The following is a 19199-nucleotide window of genomic DNA, read 5'->3' on the forward strand; positions in this document are numbered from 1 at the left end:
TCCGTTTCAAAATGTTTCTTTGTCTTTATAATATTAACTTTGAAATGAGAGCACCCAAGGACATTTATTTAAAAAAATGCTTAAACTATATATGTCAACATTTCAAACTGCATTTAAATGATTTATTGGCAGTTAATTTCACAGAATCAATCTTACCCTACAGAAAAGTAATATGAGACTTGGAATGGTTGTGATGTAACTGAGGTCACAGTCTTATCAGTTACAGAGCACTGTCTCTGCACCTGAGAAACCCATCCCATCTCATTCTGTCTCACATTCTTCCCTCCCACTGGCCAGCTCCAGTTCACGCAGAGTCATTTCTATGTGTAAGGAGCTCCCTGTTCCAAATCATATTAATTAAGTAAATATGTATTGAGTGCCTACTATGTGCCAGACACTGGGTGCTGGGCACAGAGTGGTAATCAAAATAGAAACAGTCACTGCTTGAATGGTACATAAAATCTAAATCAGATTGTATTTTATTTAGATTAGAATGCTTAATATTTAGAAAACAAATTATGATTGTTTTTTTCTTGTAAATTTGTTTGAGTTCCTTGTAGATTCTGGATATTAGCCCTTTGTCAGATGAGTAGGTTGTGAAAATTTTCTCCCATTTTGTAGGTTGCCTGTTCACTCTGATGGTAGTTTCTGTGCAGAAGCTCTTTAGTTTAATTAGATCCCATTTGTCAATTTTGGCTTTTGTTGCCATTGCTTTTGGTGTTTTAGACATGAAGTCCTTGCCCATGCCTATGTCCTGAATGGTAATGCCTAGGTTTTCATGGTTTTAGGTCTAACGTTTAAGTCTTTAATCCATCTTGCATTAATTTTTGTATAAGGTGTAAGGAAGGGATCCAGTTTCAGCTTTCTCCATATGGCTAGCCAGTTTTCCCAGCACCATTTATTAAATAGGGAACCCTTTCCCCATTGCTTGTTTTTGTCAGGTTTGTCAAAGATCAGATAGTTGTAGATATGCGGCGTTATCAACAAACAACCCCATCAAAAAGTGGGCGAAGGACATGAACAGGCACTTCTCAAAAGAAGACATTTATGCAGCCAAAAAACACATGAAAAAATGCTCACCATCACTGGCCATCAGAGAAATGCAAATAAAAACCACAATGAGATACATCTCACACCAGTTAGAATGGCAGTCATTAAAAAGTCAGGAAACAACAGGTGCTGGAGAGGATGTGGAGAAATAGGAACACTTTTACACTGTTGATGGGACTGTAAAGTAGTTCAACCATTGTGGAAGTCAGTGTAGCGATTCCTCGGGGATCTAGAACTAGAAATACCATTTGACCCAGCCATCCCATTACTGGGTATATACCCAAAGGACTATAAATCATGCTGCTATAAAGACACATGCACACATATGTTTATTGTGGCACTATTCACAATAGCAAAGACTTGGAACCAACCCAAATGTCCAACAATCATAGACTGGATTAAGAAAATGTGGCACATATACACCATGGAATACTATGCAGCCATAAAAAATGATGAGTCCATGTCCTTTGTAGGGACATGGATGAAATTGGAAATCATCATTCTCAGTAAACTATCACAAGGACAAAAAACCAAACACTGCAGGTTCTCACTCCTAGGTGGGTATTGAACAATGAGAACACATGGACACAGGAAGGGGAACATCACACTCTGGGGACTGTTGTGGGGTAGGGGGAGAGGGGAGGGATAGCTTTAGGAGATATACCTAATGCTAAATGACGAGTTAATGGGTGCAGCACACCAGCATGGCACATGTATACATATGTAACTAACCTGCACATTGTGCACATGTACCCTAAAATTTAAAGTATAATAATAATAAAATAAAATAAAAAAAGAAAACAAATTATGATATTATCATTTTCAGTAAGCCAAATAAGAATTTTTTATTTTAATTTATGGAATGAGTCTATTCCCATCACTATTATAGTGGTCAGTGTTCCTGAAAGTTTAAGGAAGTAGATCTTAGATATGGGGATTCACAAGTCAGCCGGTGTACTTGTTGAAGCTTCAGATTTCCACCCTCTACCCTTAGATTTAGAGATGGACCTAGGACCTAAGCTTTTGATGTTCAGTAAATGCCATATATGGTTCTGATACAGATGATCTGCAGAGGAATGTACTTAAGACCTGCAGGCTTAAATAAATATCCGACAGTTTCTTGTGCAGCAAATCTACTGTAAAGGTTAAAACCAGTATGAAAAGGTGGCATATATACAAGAGGATTTCATTTATTTACTTTATTATAATTCGTGGTTTGGTATGTAGATTATTTGAAAATATATGGTTCCTTAGTCTCAGTCTTAACGTTTTTACATTTCCAGCTATCTATTTTCTTCTCTCGGCACTAATTTTCTTCTAGATTTTTGTTCTGAATCCATCCATTGAGCTAATGGTCAGAAGCAAGTGACCATTAAATAAAGATGATCGTGGAATGTATTGCTGGCTTTCCATGTTATTTAGATTGATAGTGAAATAAAAGAAGGGAGTGGCGAAATAATAGTTTTTTTTTTATCCACTTGCATGTTAGGAGATTGGACTCATTTCACGTATGTTATTTTTTATTTAAAAAGTTACTTTAATTATAAAATTATTAGCTGAATATATGCTTACTGTAAACAATTCAAATACTTACAGACCTATAGAGTGAAAGGTACAGTTTCTCCCTCATTACCATCCTGCAACCCACTTCCTCCCAACAGAATGTCTCTGTAGGTAACCACTGCCAGTAGATCCTTCCAGACCTTTTCCTATGCGCTGCAAATATATATGGACATACATACATGCATATAGTTTCTTTAAAACAGAAATAAAACTCTCAATATTAATTTGGTTTATCATAATTTAAACATTCTTCTGTTGATGAATAATTAGGTTGATTTCTGTTGCTTTGGTACCACAAACAATGCTATTATGAACTTCCTTGTTCACTTTTCTTTGGGTGGATATGCCAGTATTTCAAAGAACCAATTCTTTGAAGTGGAATTCTAAGAGCAAAGGGTATCAGACATTATAAACTTTCAGAAATACCTCAGATTGCCTTGTCAAGCAATAGTGGCAATTTATACTCCCAACCGTGGTGTATGAGAAGAACATTGGTTAGGATAAACTTGTGGTAGAAAGACTATCAGAGGTCATATAAAATTGATATGGCCCTTTGAGCTATGAATTATGCAACTGACATTAAAAAAATGTTAAAAATCTCATTTTCTTTAAGATGTCCTAGCTGCTGATATTATTCTGAAGAAATAATTTAAAAAGAGAAGTTCTTTATGCATAAAGATGTTTACTGAAGTATTATCAATAATAGTGAAATAATAGAAATAACTCCCACAACAATAGGGAAATGTTTAAGTCAATTATGGTAAATCATATAAATGATATAAGCAGCTATTGAAGTAGATATAAGGATTCTGTAACAGCATACAAAGGTAAATAAAATACTATACTCTTTAGTATATAAAATCTATACTATAAAATGTATAGTATAATTAAGATTGTATAAAATGGTTTCCTTGGGTTTGCCTTGCCAGCACCTTAATGTGTTTCATCGCATTTTAGAGGTAAAAAGTGGCTTCCCACAGTTATTCTCTTAGTCCATGACTTTTCCGGTAGATCAGTGAATAGAACTGACCTTAATGTCACTCAGAATATAGTATATCCCCCTTGACATGCTGAGGATTCCCATTTTGGTTTGCTGGGGTTCTGAGGAATGGTGGGACCTTGGTGAGTGGAGTGTAATAAGAAGTGGTGATGAGCAAAGTTAGGTGCCCCACGGCAATGCAGGAGTGAGGGGCAGCCACTGGATTCAGAAAACCTGAAGATTTTCCATTGTCATGGGAGTGGTCCTTCAGTTTCGGTATGGAGGGGTGGTGTATAGTGAGACTGTCTGGAAAAGAGCTAAATGATATCTCCTGTTGAGATGCTCTGTTTTAAAGACTGATGCCAGATGGTGTCCTCCTTATATTTCAATTTGACCTGCTAGAGGGTAGTCTGGAAATGATTTTATGTATGATACTGATGCACTGAAAGTACTGATGCACTAAAAGCACCTAAAGTACTGGTGCTACTGTTGTCAGGGTAGACATGATGATTGTTGGTAAAAAGGGGTGTGCTGTGTAGAGGAATGCTCTGGATTATTACAGGAAATATTATAGGAAAATTCTGAGATAGTAAGATAGCTGGTCCATTCATTATTGTCTATAGGAGGTGTAATGCGATATTCTGTAGTGATAAACCAATTGAGATTTTTTTAATCATCTGGTCATTGTCATTTAAAAAGTAACCTGAAAAGCTCTTACCCATGTCAACTTAAAAAATTAGATTCAAAGTCAGAGCTATCATCAGTCTGTTTATGAAGGTAAAATATCTCATTGACATTAAAGATGTGGACAGATGGCTGGTGCAGGGGATGAGTGTTCACCCCCTGGGAGGTCGTACAGATCTAGTGTGAGGGTTTCCCAGTGGTGTTCAGTGTTTGGTGCAGAAGTCCCTGGGCTTCCGGGGTCCTGTCCTCTGGTAGGCACTTGTTGGCAGGTAATTGCATGTAGTAGTAGTAACCAAAAGCCCAGTGGGGAACTAAACATTCAATATATTGTGTTCAAAATTTTGAAAATACAGAAACTCTCTCTCAAATGTCCTGATGTGAAACTTCTTCTGTGACAGCATGGTATTCTGGTTCCCAAGTTAGAGAGCTGAGTTGAGGCTAAGGACAGATTCTGTGAAACATAAGGCTTTTCTTGGCAATTATGTATCTTTCTAACACCAGACGACATTTAGTCAATGTGTCAGCTTTGCATATTCTTAGTTTCATGAAATTCTAGTGGGTATTTTGCATAATAAAACATCAAAAGGAATCATTATCATTGTATTTTGTAATTTTTTTCATCAAATGAAACCTCAGAAAATCATATTAAATTACTGTCTCTGAAATACTAACTAAAGTTCAGGTTATTTGTAGTTTTTTCAGAATTTAGTTGACATAGCTAGTCTGCTAACTTGTTCAGCCTCATGCTTTTTGTACGGTATCTTTTTGGACTTATTTTTCTTACTGAATGAACTTGGGTTTCAGTGATTTCAATGTTGTAAATCTTGGTTGGTTAGAAATATGTGCTAACACTTGATGGCAGAAGAAGACAAGTTTCAAATCAAACATCTTAATGCAGATCTCAAAAAACAAATGTGATAGCATCCTAAAAAAATAAATGTGATCGCCTAATGTATAGATCAGTTGTTTTTAATCACAAATTATTTTCTGGGCTTCTTAGGTATCTTCCCTGATTTATGACTCTTTCAAATTACTACTGTAGCTCTTCAGCTGACAAAGATATGTTTTATGAACATGACACCTCTTTGCAGCAGTGTTTTACAGAGTCAGAAAATGAGAGTACTTTAGAATGAAAAAAATGATCTTTGAAAATTATTAGCGACTTTCACTTAGACTGGTTTGTTTTGAGGGCAGAATTCAAGATGCAAAAAGTAAGGGCTGAAGGGTGATCATTGGACCTGATGATGATGATGATGTTGAGGGGAGTGGAGAAGAGGATATAGGACAGTCATTGGTAGGAATGGAAAAGGAGAGCATATGGATAAAAATTTTGTTCTGATGCTACCATTAAGAGGAAATTCCAGTTCCTGAATTGTTTGGTGATTGAATATACAGAACCAGAATTGTAATGAAAAGTTTCTATACTAGGTTGGTTGAATTCAGCCTTACTCTGCATCCCTCCCTAACTGTGAGCCCTGATGTCATATTTCTTCACTCACTACCATTATTTACTTCTATCTATCTAGCTACCTAGCTAGCTGTCTGTCTGTCTGTCCATCCATCCATCCATCCATCCATCCATCCATCCATCCATCTATCTATCTATCTATCTATCTATCTATCTATCTATCTATCTATCTATCTCTGCATATTTTTTCAGGATTTTGTTGACTGGGCCTGGTATAGTTTGACTGCCACTCACTTTTGGGGGTCTGCATGACAGTGAGCTTTTATAAACCGTGTTAAAACTCAGGAGCATTAAGACTATTCCTTCTTAAAGGAATCCCTGTAGTAAATTTAAAGGAGCATGAGCTTTCCTGTTTTAGCCCTGTTGTTTAGTCCTGGACAAAATCACATAACCTCTCTCGATCTCTGTTGACTTATCGTAAAAGAAGGACTCTTGACTCCTGTGCTATCCTGAAATGTCTATAAGATAAACACTTTGACCAAATTGCTTAATTTGGCTTCACACAGTTATATATTTTTTAACCTCATATTGGCTTTCTTTTCTGTGTGGAAGGAGAATGACAGAAAGAAGAAAGGTCTTCAAGTACTGACAGGAAGATAGGGGCAATTTAGATCTGAATCTTTTCACTTGTCCTCCTAGAAGCCAGATGGAGCAACAAGGACAATGGGAAAGATACTCTACACATTTTTTTTTTTTTTTGAAAGAACTAGGATCCCACTTGGTTGCCCAGGCCTAGAGTTCATGGCATGATCATAGCTGATCGCAGCCTCCAAATCCTGGGCTCAAATGATCCTCCTGCCTCAGCCTCCTGAGTAGCTGGGACTACAGGTGTGCACACCATGCCTGGCTAATTAAAAATTTTTTTTTTTTTTTTTTTTAGAAACGGGGTGTTGCTATGTTGCCCAGGCTGGTCTTGAACTCCTGGCCTTAAACGATCCTCACACCTTGGCCTCCCATAGTGTTGGGATTACAGATGTGAGCAACTGCACCCAGCCACATACTACATCTTTAGTGAAACTGAGAGGTAGAGAAATCCTGTCAATACCAAATTATGTGGAAGGGCTGGTGGTAGAGGCCCTCCTGACCTGGGAGACAGAATAGGCAAGGGCTCTACATTTTAAAGAATATTCCTTCATTCTAACAAAGGAGAGACACAGAGAAGCCCGGAGACTACCCTGCCACTTCCTTCCTTCATCCCACAAAGAGGGCATTTGTAGATGCCCTGGTTATTCAGTGAACCTTGATTATTCGAGACAAAACTTTAAAAATATCTTTGGTGCAAGATAAAGCAGATTGTTTCTGTAAACTATTTTTGAATCTCCCGGTGTCAGATGGCTTAATTACTCACAGTTTTTAGTTGCTTTTGAGTCACTTTTCATATTTCCAAGTACATTAAACAGCAAATCTCTTTGTTTTAATGGCTTTTTAACACTAAAAATTCAGTGAATTCTCATGAGGTAGAATGTAATTTCTTCTGAGATACTTTAGATTACATTAGTCAACACTGTCATCTACTGTGTGTTAAAGAGCACTATTTATAACAAGTGCCTTCACTTATGTTTCTAATGTATTTTTCAACTTTATGCTGTTGTATTGTCTATTTCTGTATATTGAAAAAAACAAGTTTACAATTGTTTAACAATTGGAAATGATGTTTACAAAGGTAAACCTGCTTAACATTCATTTGGAATCTTTCAGTACTTTATATGTCTTTAAAAATTGAGAAACAGTAAACAGAATGCTAAATTATTTTATGGGAAATTCTAGAAATTGACTAAAGTCAGGATTACAAATGATTCCTGGTTGATCTTGATTCTGTTAGAGATTTTGACAACTTTGAAAACCCTGGAAGAAATGACTGGTGAACCTAATATTAAATCTTCAAAGTGGAATGGAGATTTGAAGCAAGTATCTTCAGTAGCATTTTCTGAGATTTTTCTTTCTGAATATCTGTCAGAGTTTTATGTGAGGCAGGGATCTGTGATCCAATGAATGTTAGCAATGATGGATTAAGTAAAGTTAATCTAATTCTTTATGTCAGAACTTCTTAGGTTCTCTGAAATGCAAATGCTTATTGTGAATCTCAAGAGCTTACAACAACAGAGATTCTTTTTTTTTTTTTTTCCCCCATGTTAATGGATCCTCTGGCTCTGCTCCACATTGTCTTTACTCAGGACCGTGGCTGGGCAGCCTCCATCTAGGACTTTTCTGCTCTTCTGGCAAAAGGAAAGAGAGTTGGTGAACATGCTGATTCTTAAAGCTTTTGCTAAGAAGTGACACACATCATTTCTGATCATATTTTATTGGCCAAAGCAAGTCACATGGTTCCTTCTGAGTGTAACAGAGCAGGATATATAATTTGCTTCCAGGAAGGGACACCACAGGAGGGGCAGAAAATATTTTGAACAGTCATATAGTCTACTCAGCATTGTTTCCCAACCAGACCAGCAAGTCCTTTTTCCACTGACTGTTTTGTAGCCCTAGTATTCGGTAGAACATGGCTTAGGAAATGCTGATTTGATAATTCCAGCTTAAGTGATTTTTTTTTGTTGTTGTTAAACATATAGATTCTGTGGACATATTTATTTTCTAGCAGTTGCATCTACAGATAAGCTTCTGATTTTTTTTTGTTTGTTTGTTTGAGATGGAGTCTCGCTCTGACTCCCAGGCTGGAGTGCAGTGGTGCGATCTCGGCTCATTACAAGTTCTGCCTCCTGGGTTCACGCCATTCTCCTGCCTCAGCCTCCTGAATAGCTGGGACTACAGGTGCCCGCCACCATGCCCGGCTAATTTTTTGTGTTTTTAGTAGAGACGGGATTTCACCATGTTAGCCAGGATGGTCTGGATCTCCTGACCTTGTGATCCACCCGCCTCGGCCTCCCAAAGTGCTGGGATTACAAGCGTGAGCCACCACGCCCAGCCCGATAAACTTCTGATTTAAGTGTAATTGAAGAAACAGAGTTTTAGAACTTATATTAAAAGATGCAGCATCAGAGTATTCAAGTTAATTAAAATTGCATGTGTTTGCCTTAATTATATTAAATATAAAAATTCTATCTCAAAGATTACCATTAGTTATGGGAAAAATGTTTTTCTCAGCGAGTCATTTTTAGACATTTTGAAACTTCTGTCAGCTGGTAATTTTCATTTTCTTAGTCAAGGACAAAGTGGAACATCATGAAAATATAGGCAACTGGCAAGTCCCACAGTGGATTGATTATGGGTAAAGACAAAATAGAATATATGGTCAAGAAAACCTAAGATTTTATTCCAAAATGGTGTTGATGCAGAACTATTTGCCTTGTTTAGTAAGTGACAGCTAATCACTGACCCACTCAAATGGTCACATAAAAGCAAACCAGCTGGAATTATTTGGATGGCAAGAAGATTTTCTGTCACTGGAAAGATTGGCCAACCAACTCTTATTAAAATAATTAACTGCATAGTGAAAGAAGGTAAAGCTGTATTCTTCCTGAGGGACTCAGATATGAGAAGGAATTAAGGTTGCAATCCAAAACCATAACTAGTTTATATCAGAATTATACTTCCATTTCTACATATGAGCTGGTTTATTTTGACCATCAGAATCTTACTCTCTCAAGGAAAGATACCTTAAAAATAGAATAATACTGGTCCTTCAAAATACTAAACCAGTTCAGTTCTCTTTCAATTGGTTACTCTAGTAAATTAAAAGACAAAAAGGTTGTTGGCCTCTTTGCCAGGGCCAATCCTCACTTTATCTGTAGTTGAGGACCTAACAGAACTTACTCATATCATCTTAGGGACTAGCCACCCTTGGCTACAGGAATTCCAGTTTGGTTCCTACAGGAGGTGTTCTATTTCTAAACCCTACTGATGGCAGTATATTTAACTGTTGGCCAGGTTTGTGACACCATTTTGGAGATCCATCTTTAAGGCCTTTCAGTGCAACTGTATCTTTATACTGTCCCTAAGCTGAAGACCAGAGTATGAAACTACCTCTCTTCCTTCCTTGGTGATTGCCTTCCCCACAGCTGGATCTAATTATAATAATTTGTTGTGTAACTTTATTTAGAGCAGAACATTTCTTTCACAGTAATTTCCGGTTTGGTCTCCAGCACTACCGTGGGATTTTCATTGGCCATTCATTACCTGGGAGAATGTTCCTTGTGACTCCCTGTAGTGATCCTGCACCTTTGGCAACAGCCTCTCCCTAATCTTACCCATTCCATGTTTCACGACTTGGTCCCCTTGGATCCCACCTTGCTCTTCACCCTCCCTGACCTACCCTGACAATCAGAAAATGGTAAACTTTGTGCTCTTGGACTTCCAGCCCAAATATCTCTAGAATTTAATTTACCAGGGAGTGGTCACTTGGGAATAAGCTGAATAGATAGGGAAATCAAATCAAATGTACTTCTCAACAGGTGGTAACTTTTCCATCCACATATATCCTTATTGGCAGGTACCTAAGATGTACAAAGTGGGTATGTGATGGACATGGAAAAGATGGTGTCGTTTGGCTTGTTTAGCTTTCTGGGGTCTGTGTGAGCAATGGTAGCACCCAGTGGGTATAGCAAAAGGGGAATATGCCAGTGTATATAATTTTTTGCATTCTATTATCTTAAGATACCAAATCCTTGTCTTTTGTCAATTTTTTCTTTTCCTGCCACACTCACTGCTTTTTTTATTAGTCTTGAAGTGCTTCTCAAAATTTGGAAAATATTCTTTCTTAATTTTTGAAATCTCTAAAAGAAAAGGCTGGGTGGAAATTACTGACTGGTCTGATGCCTATTTTAGCTGTACTTTTAAAAAGCAAATCTAATGTTTATAGATACAGGCTGACTCTGAGTGCCTTAGGAAATTTATGTAATCCAGATGGGCGCGGTGGCTCACGCCTGTAATCCCAGCACTTTGGGAGGCTGAGGTGGGCGGATCACGAGGTCAGGAGATTGAGACCATCCTGGCTAATACGGTGAAACCCCATCTCCACTAAAAAAAAAAAAAAATGCAAAAAATTAGCCGGGTATGGTGGTGGGCACCTGTAGTCCCAGCTGCTTGGGAGGCTGAGGCAGGGGAATGGTGAGAACCCGGGAGACGGAGGTTGCAGTGAGCCGAGATTGCGCCACTGCACTCCAGCCTGGGAGACAGAGTGAGACTCCGTCTCAAAAAAAAAAAAAAAAAAAGAAAGAAAGAAAGAAAATTTATGTAATCCCTGTAATTCTATACAGATGTTCCTCAGTTTATGATAGGGTTACATTCTGATAAGCCCATCATAAATTGAACACATTATAAGTTAAAAATGCATTTAATACATTTACCTTATCAAACCTGATAGCCTAGCCTAGCCTACCTAAATGTGCTCAGAACACTTACATTAGCCTACAGTTGGGCAAAATCATCTAACACAAAACCCATTTTATAGTAAAGTGTTGCATATCTCATGTAAGTTATGGAATATTGCACTGAAAGTGAAAAAACAATGGTTGTGTTAGTACTCGAAGTATGGGTTCTACTGAATGCATGTTGCTTTCACACGTCGTAAAGTTGAAATATCATATATTGAATCATCCTAAGTCAGGGACGATCTGTATTTTAAAGTAAACAAGGGGAAATTTCACAATTAAATGTTTAAGTTTGAAATGTGGGCAAGGTTCCAGTTGAATGTTATATAAAAATTGTTTTACATAGCCATGTGTGTCATACTTAGAAAGTCTTTGTTTACATTTCTTGCTCTATCTGGAGAGAAACATTCATTTTAAAATTGGTTTAAGGGCTACGCATGATTCTTGGGTCATATGTTTAATGACTGTTCCATATTTAGCTATTGTTTTTTTCCTATCAGACTCCCTTCTATCTGTTATGATGTCCAGGGAACAGTTCCAAACCAAATAAGGTGAAAGGCTTGTATCATTGGGCACCTTTCTTCCTTGTTCCATTTCCTAAGTTATAGGGGTGTCAATGTAAATCGCAATGCCACTATGTCTTTCCCATTTCTTCACCCAGTTCTTGTAACATTCAGTTGTTGGAGTCCTTCCTCTGTTAGACAGGGGCATCTTTTCTAAGTAATATGCAGGGAATACTCCTGGGTAGTTAGGCAGAGTAAGAGGCTGAGTTAGGTTAAGTAAGGTATCCTATTGAGAATGATGTTGGGGGTTAGAATGAGGGGGAGAAAAGTGAGAAGGAAGAATGTTGATGGGAAAAGAGTCCAGGAAATTGATTAGTTCATAAGAAAGTGAGAAAAGTAGAAAGTACCAGGTACATGGGGCAGGAGGATCTGGGAAAATGCTTTAGGTCTTTCTTATTTAAAGTTACAAGGCTACAATTAGTGATGTCTGTGGATGCATTTAAAATGTTTTGAGAGTGTACAGTCTCTTGTACACTGTCTAGGGACAGTATTTAGCTCTCATTTGAATGGTATCTGAGGTACAGTTATGTCTGAAGTTCTATCTTTTGATAACATAATCAGCTGAGGTGAGTGGTTCCATACTTTTGACCTCTAAGCTATAAAAGCACAACACATTCTACCATGATATAAATATGTTGCAATACATAGGCCAGTGTTATGTGGCAAGTTAAAGTTAGGATTTTTCTGTGAACTTATTTCTGAATGATTTTCTACCAAACAGCCCCACTCTCCTGCTTCATTGTTGACGTTTTTTATACCAGTGAATTTTTTATACTGAGAATTTTTTATACTGAGAATTTTTTATACCAGTGGCTTACTGGCATTAATTACTTAATGTTAGAAAGTATTGATGAGAAGGAAAAAGCTATTGCATTGAAAGAAGGAAACATAACAGATTAAGTTGTAAGTGTATGTGGGAGATTTTGTTTTATTTTTGATGTATGGAAATAAATGGTTAAGTTGCTAAATTCAGAACATGTACCAAAGAGCAAAACATTAGGAAAACAGATGATAGGAAGGAGGAGGAGGCTGTAGCTTGTTTACATTCGAGTGACCACAAGACTGTTCCAAGCCAAGAACACAGCTGGAGTTTGATGAAAGGGAGTTGAGTGCTCAGCTGAGACTGAGCATATAGGAATCTTTCTTGGATGCCTCATTTTTTGAGCCCCTTCTTTGCTTCATTATACTGAGAAAAGCCACATGCAAGTATAACAAACAGTTATGTGGCCAAACAGCATATGGTCTCTCCTGCAGGAAATGAGAAGGAGGAGGACTTGAGAAGAAAGAATTGAGGTTGGCTAAGTAGACAAACAATGAGCTTACGTGGGAACAGACTGTGTTGTAAATAAAGGCATTGCAGTGTTCTAGCGCTGTGCTTGTTGTATTGAGCCTGCAACCTTGAGTACTTCTTGGGTGCCAGTGACCTGTTGTTCTCTCTCTGGTTAACATGGCCTTAGTCAGTATAAATGAACCAAATGTTTGTGAACCAGAGCCATGTTTCTTCCTCTGGTCTGTTTGATGCCAGCACCTCCTGGAATGACACATTAGGACCAGGAGGCAACCAGCATTTTCTCTTGGTGGCTTTTGTGACGTGACTTGTGTTATTAGGAATCGTGTTGTCTTCCCTCTGTGACTGCTTTCCTAGCTACTTGATGCCACCAAGGAGCATCCCGCACTTCTTAAAGTTTTAGGATAGGTAAAAGGAGGTGTCAGTAGTAGATTTAAAATGTGTAGCTCTAGCAGCTCTGTTTCTACCTACTACTTGCAGAAAGGTGTAATATTGTAAATGTTAGTTAAAATACTAGGGTAGAGTTTCTGCCTTTTCTTTCTGTAGAGCCTGAACATTAAACCAGACTGGAATGCTAAAAGTAAGTTTATAAATACAGGAGTTACGGAGATGGCGTGCCTAAAAAAATCCCATGGTGAACCGAATAGACGCTTTAGCATAAAACAAAATTAAGAATTGAGAAATATTATATATGGAAATAAATAGCTGGTCCAGAAAACATAGACCATCTGTGCCAGTATTGTACCTGATTATTTGGAATATTAATAGTATAAGAAGCATTCTTTTTGCAGGCTGGATTATTTGGATAATTTTTTCTATGTATAAGTAGCATCTATGAATTCTTTCTTATCTCCCTCTCTGAAATTAATTTACTATGACCTGTACATATCACTTGATTTACTAATATTCATGCACTATATTAAGGGCATGTATTTTAGAATGCTAGAGATTCCCAAAGTAATTTTGACATTGGTTTTGGAAATATGATAGTATATATGATTGTATCTTAATAATGATTAATATTCTTAGAATTTTAATATTTTAAAGTAAATAATGGAGGGCTTGAAATTATTATTCTGCTCTTCTTTTCAATATATTATTTTCTCTACTTATTCTGAATCTGTATCCAAGCTCTATCTCTTACTAGCTGTGTCTTTTGGTAAGTGACCTCATTTCTCTGTGATTTAGTTTTCTTATCTGTGGATAATAGTGTTATTGTGGTTATTAAATGAGTTCAGAAAAGTTCTTAGAACAGTGCCTGTGCATAGTAAATGCTTTATATTTTCCATTACTGTAATACAGATGATAGATGGCATCATTTTTTTTTCAGATTGGGCCACAATAATTGGGCCACATAAAGTATTGTTGACTTTTCTATTTTTCATCACTCCTTATATTTCCTTCTGTAAACTAACTGACAGGCAGTTGGTGGGGTGTCAGGGCCTCAGCAAGACAGGAAACAGGCACATTCGACCAGGGGACCAAAGCAGAGCCCAGCCACATAGACTGGCCCAGAACGGCCAGAAGAGAAGATGGGAAGGCCGCAAGGCCGTTCTCACCCTGGGTGCTGGACATGATCTAAAATCACCATGCTATTCTGGAGCTCATTGGTTGGTGCAGTGAAGCTCCTCATCTCTTTCCCTCCCTGTCAAGAACAGGCTGGGGTGGAACTGAGCCTCCTCCTGACTCAGAGGAGCTGAGGGAAGACTGCAGCTGAGGGAAGGCTGCAGCTGGCGAGGAGGTAACCAAGTGTTCTGTATCAGGAGGATGGTGAAAATGAAATAGTGCAAATAACAGCAAAAAATGGAGTTACGCAAAGAGGTGAAGGAGTCATGAAGAACTTTAAGATTTGCCGGGGATAAGCCCCATGCCAGTATATAATGTTTTCATAACTTTGAATTGCCAATATGTACATTTTCATTGGGGCAGTGATCACTAAAAGTGATTTCAATTTCTTAACCAATATACATTAAACAAATGTAACTTTTTGCCACTTAACAAAAATAAGTGTAAGAGATTACTGTTCTTCTTTAACCAGCCTATGCCCAAAATGGAAAGCGAGTTTGGCTCTTAAATCACATTCTTAATTTTGTTGTCAAGTCATTATCACAGGAAATGTGTATTTCTTTTATAGCTACTTATATGACAGCAATAAACTATTGGAAAACATAGCAGAAATCAAATCCAGGAATGCCAAGCTTACTATCAGTAGGACAGATAATTTCTTTGTCTTATATGAAGCCTGTTTATATTTTCATCATGGACGTTGTGATTGGTATAACAAGTAACAATAAGAAGTTATCTTCTATTACAAAAATGTTTCAACCTTCTTAATATTGATTTCCATTCTGACCACAAAAGGTTTGTCATAGAAATTAAAGATGAATAAGTGTATCTTATTTTTTAGAATCTTAAATGATTTTCACTTTGAGATTAGCAAATGTGAACTTTCATGTTTTGTGACCGTCTGTCTACTTCCTGTATAAAAAATAGAGTCAGAGGCATAGTAATGTAAGTCTGAGCCCTCTTTGGTACATATTAAATTATGCACATCATTTAGCTAAATGTAAATGATATGGTGAGTGCCTCCTGAGTAAATAATTTCCATTACTTATCAGATTGAGCCATCAGATGATTCTAAAAATACTCGTCATGCATTCAATGGCATTTTCTCTGGAGTGGACTGTTTGAGTGCCAAGTTACAACCAAGAATGAAATTCCTGTTTCCCGGTACATTGTATCAAAGGTTATCAAGTGTATTTGAACATCACTGATAATTTTTCCTAAACTGTGACTGAAACTAGGCTAAAGATAAGTTAAAACTTCAGTCATTTCTAATGATTAATTAAGATAGTCTTGAAAACTTTTTTCTGTTTGACGTTTCTTAGCACTATTTTATTGTTTCAAAGTCTGATATTCCATACTTAACCTCCTATTTTCTCTTCTAATGTTACATTGCATAATTGAAATGTCACTTATACTGGATACAATTATAAATATGAAGCTCTTAAAAATATGCCTCCTCCTTGTTAGGTTTAAGGCAAAAATAACCTTCTAAGGACTAGACCATCACCAATCATATTCAAAACTCCAGGGTTGCAACACCCATAGCATGATTTGTTAAAGATACCTCACGTATTTTTCTTCTACATGTGAAATAATCCTAACTCTTAGCCTTTATAGATCAAATTTAACAATTTTCATGATATCTTTTGAACCCTCCTAACATTGTATACCTCCATTGATAGTTAAGTAATAGTGCCTTGGGTCTGGCCTATGATGAAGGGTCTGGCCTGTGATGAAGGGAAGCAGAGAATAATGTGGGGGGTCCACAACCTGAAAATAGTGCCACCACGCAGCCTTTTTAGCTTTAAAATATAATCTGGGAGGATGATGCTTCTGAAACTATTTTGCCATCCCAGTGGATTCATTCAGAAAATAGGGCCCTTCTTAGGCTTACCCTAAATGATCCACTTTTGAGGTCCCATTTATTTCCTCAGAATCATAGTCTTCCTTTTTTTTAGTATGAAAGAAAACACCACCTGCTGCAGCTGGTTGGTGAGATCGATTCAGATAAATTTTATCAGAAAAGAAATATATTGCCAAAGAAAAAATTTCTCCAGAGAATGACGATCATGTTGAAATTGTGATATATATCAGACAATGCAGAGGCTTAGCTATTTCTAGGTTGTTTATTACTGAAGATTTTTCTGATCAGGGCATATAATTTCGGTGCCTTCAAAAGGCATCATGCCTTTTTGAACCATAGCTCTCTCTATAAATTATGAGTTAAGGAATTAATTCTGTTTCACTTGCTAGTAAAAATTAACTCCTAAAGACTCATGTTGGAAGTCATCTGTGAAAAATTCTTGCAAAAGTTAGCGTTTACCTTTTGCTGAAATTAAATTAATAAGCCTAGAAGATTAGAGTCAATCTCATGTTTTATTTCTTTAAAAAATGACATTTTACAAAACGGAAGTGAAGATTATAGCAATAGTGGCTAGTCGGTGCTGCACTGGTTTCTTGAAAATTGAAGGTTCTTATTTGTCTGCTGTGTTATTGCCAGTCTTCTCTCCAGTCTGAAGGAATGACTTTCTCCAACCTGCACACCCCTACACACACACATACAAGCATTTAGAAGACAAGAATGGTTGGTCATTTTCCATTTACTTTGAATGTTTTTGTTCTTGAAATGTTATCTCGAATGAAGTTATTACATAAAGTTCACTAATGATAATGATTGTGTGTATGTGTGTGTTTCTATATAATTTATTATATCTCATTGTTTTAAGCACTTTTATAAATGAACTTACTTAGTCCACATAACCCTTTGAGGTAAGGGGGAGAGATTAGGAGTCCAGTTTTAGACATTGAACAAAAAACATACATCAATAGAAACATGTTTAATATGATATTAAAAATTAAGATCAACCTAAATGTCCAACAGTAAATAATTGGATGAATAAATTATGAGACTTTCATGCAATGAAGTACTATGGAGAAAAATATTTGGCACATCTGTATATTATTTTGGCACATCTGTATATTATTATATTATGACACAGCATATTTGCTGAAAATATAAAGCTGGTTATCAAATAGTACTCAGGGAACAACCACATTCTATAGAAGAGAAAAAATGTACTTTGTATTGGCAAGGAAAAACTAAACACATAAAATTATAGCAGTGGCAGTTTGTAGTGAGTTAATATTTTTGCTTTTATAAATTTTTTTCCGTTAACTAGTTTTCTAAATAAGTTTTTGTCATTGAAAAGAGAAAATATATATTCTAGTTACTTTAATCTTATGGACTGTATTTTGGGACTCTGAGGCTGAGTTGCAGGGCCATTGTATAGTATAGCAGAGGCAGATATATTCTTTCCCATGTTTTGGGGAACTACAGAGGTACCAAGGGCATCCCACTGTAATTTTTCAACAACCAGCTGTTTCTGCTAAGAAAATACACTGAAAATAAGGAGGAGCAGATAGAGAAGAATTTGGAAGATCCACTGACTTCCCTGCTCCAATTCAAGTAATCTTTAATTGTCTTTCAGATGATTCTTACATAAGGAATTTAAAAATTACATCCATCTTATTAGGGCATTTTTCCACTATAAAATGTTAAGATCCAACTTACTTTTTAAAGATTTATAGTATTTTATTTTTTCTACCTTACTTTAAAAAAATGTATCTATTTTGCTGGGCACAGTGGCCCACGTCTGTAATCCCAGCACTTTGGGAGGCCGAGGCGGGTAGATCTTGAGGTCCGGAGATCAAGACCATCCTGGCTAACACAGTGAAACCCTGTCTCTACTAACACTACAAAAAATATTTTTTTGTGGTGACACAAAAAATACAGGTGTAGTAACACGCGCCTGTAGTCCCAGCTACTCAGGAGCCTGAGGGAGGAGAATCACTTGAACCCTGGAGGCGGAGGTTGCAGTGAGCCGAGATCGCGCCACTGCACTCCAGCCTGGGTGACAGAGTGAGACTCCATTTCAAAAAAAAAAAAAAAAATCCATTTCTCCATTTTTGTTGGAGATGATTAGTCTTTCCTTGGTATCTCAAAATTTTAACTCAGTATACTTTATTATTTCTGGAGCTTAAAATGTATGAAGTTCTGAAAACTGCCAAATTTAAACCTAACACTCTTTATTGATGGTTTTTTAATACAACTCCTTCTAGGTAGGGAGACTTGAAAAACAACTTCACAACAATTTTATTGTTGTATATCCATTTCAAATGCCAGTAGGCAGTGGTGTAACAATGTAGTAATGTAATAATCAGGTTCTAAGAAAGTGATGTAGTTACGAACTGGCTGCCTGGGTGAAATGATTGATTGATTGATTTGTTTTTTCATTTCAAGGGAGTGAAAAAAATAGATCCTGATTTATATGAAAAGTTTATCAGTCACAGATTTGGAGAAGAAATATTATATCGCATAGATCTTTGCTCCATGCTGAAGAAAAAACAAAGTAGTGGTTATTATCACTGTGAATCTTCCATTGTGATTGGTGAGTGTCATTTAAAAATTATTTATTATCTTTATTTTTAATTTTTTTGGCATCACTTTTATCTTGGCAAATATTTAAACTTAGTTGTATACATTTTTCTCAGTGATACACTTTCCTAAATATTATGTTTTGACAGTGATACATTGAAAATTTTCTAGAGCATTTTTCGTATTTATATTGATCAGTTAAGACTTTACTACCTGTAGTTTTTATACTTCTGGCTTTAAATATAATTATAATGAAGTCTGGAAATATTGATTTAGAAA

The 19199-nt window shown here is 36.7% G+C and overlaps 1 protein-coding gene across 11 annotated transcripts in view; it reads left to right on the forward strand.

Annotated features, from left to right (window-relative positions):
• AKAP7 (A-kinase anchoring protein 7) overlaps positions 1–19199 on the forward strand; it is a 152670-nt gene that overhangs the window by 69088 nt on the left and 64383 nt on the right. For 9 of the 11 annotated variants that reach the window (XM_055391893.2, XM_055391892.2, XM_055391894.2 and 6 more), the window contains one exon: positions 18786–18933. In XM_055391893.2, coding sequence (XP_055247868.1) covers positions 18786–18933 — 148 coding nt within the window. The other 2 variants (XR_008681146.2, XM_063707872.1) reach the window with 2 other exon arrangements.

This window comes from Gorilla gorilla, chromosome 5 (genome assembly GCF_029281585.2).
Source record: "Gorilla gorilla gorilla isolate KB3781 chromosome 5, NHGRI_mGorGor1-v2.1_pri, whole genome shotgun sequence".
In the NCBI taxonomy this organism is placed as follows: Eukaryota; Metazoa; Chordata; class Mammalia; order Primates; family Hominidae; genus Gorilla; species Gorilla gorilla.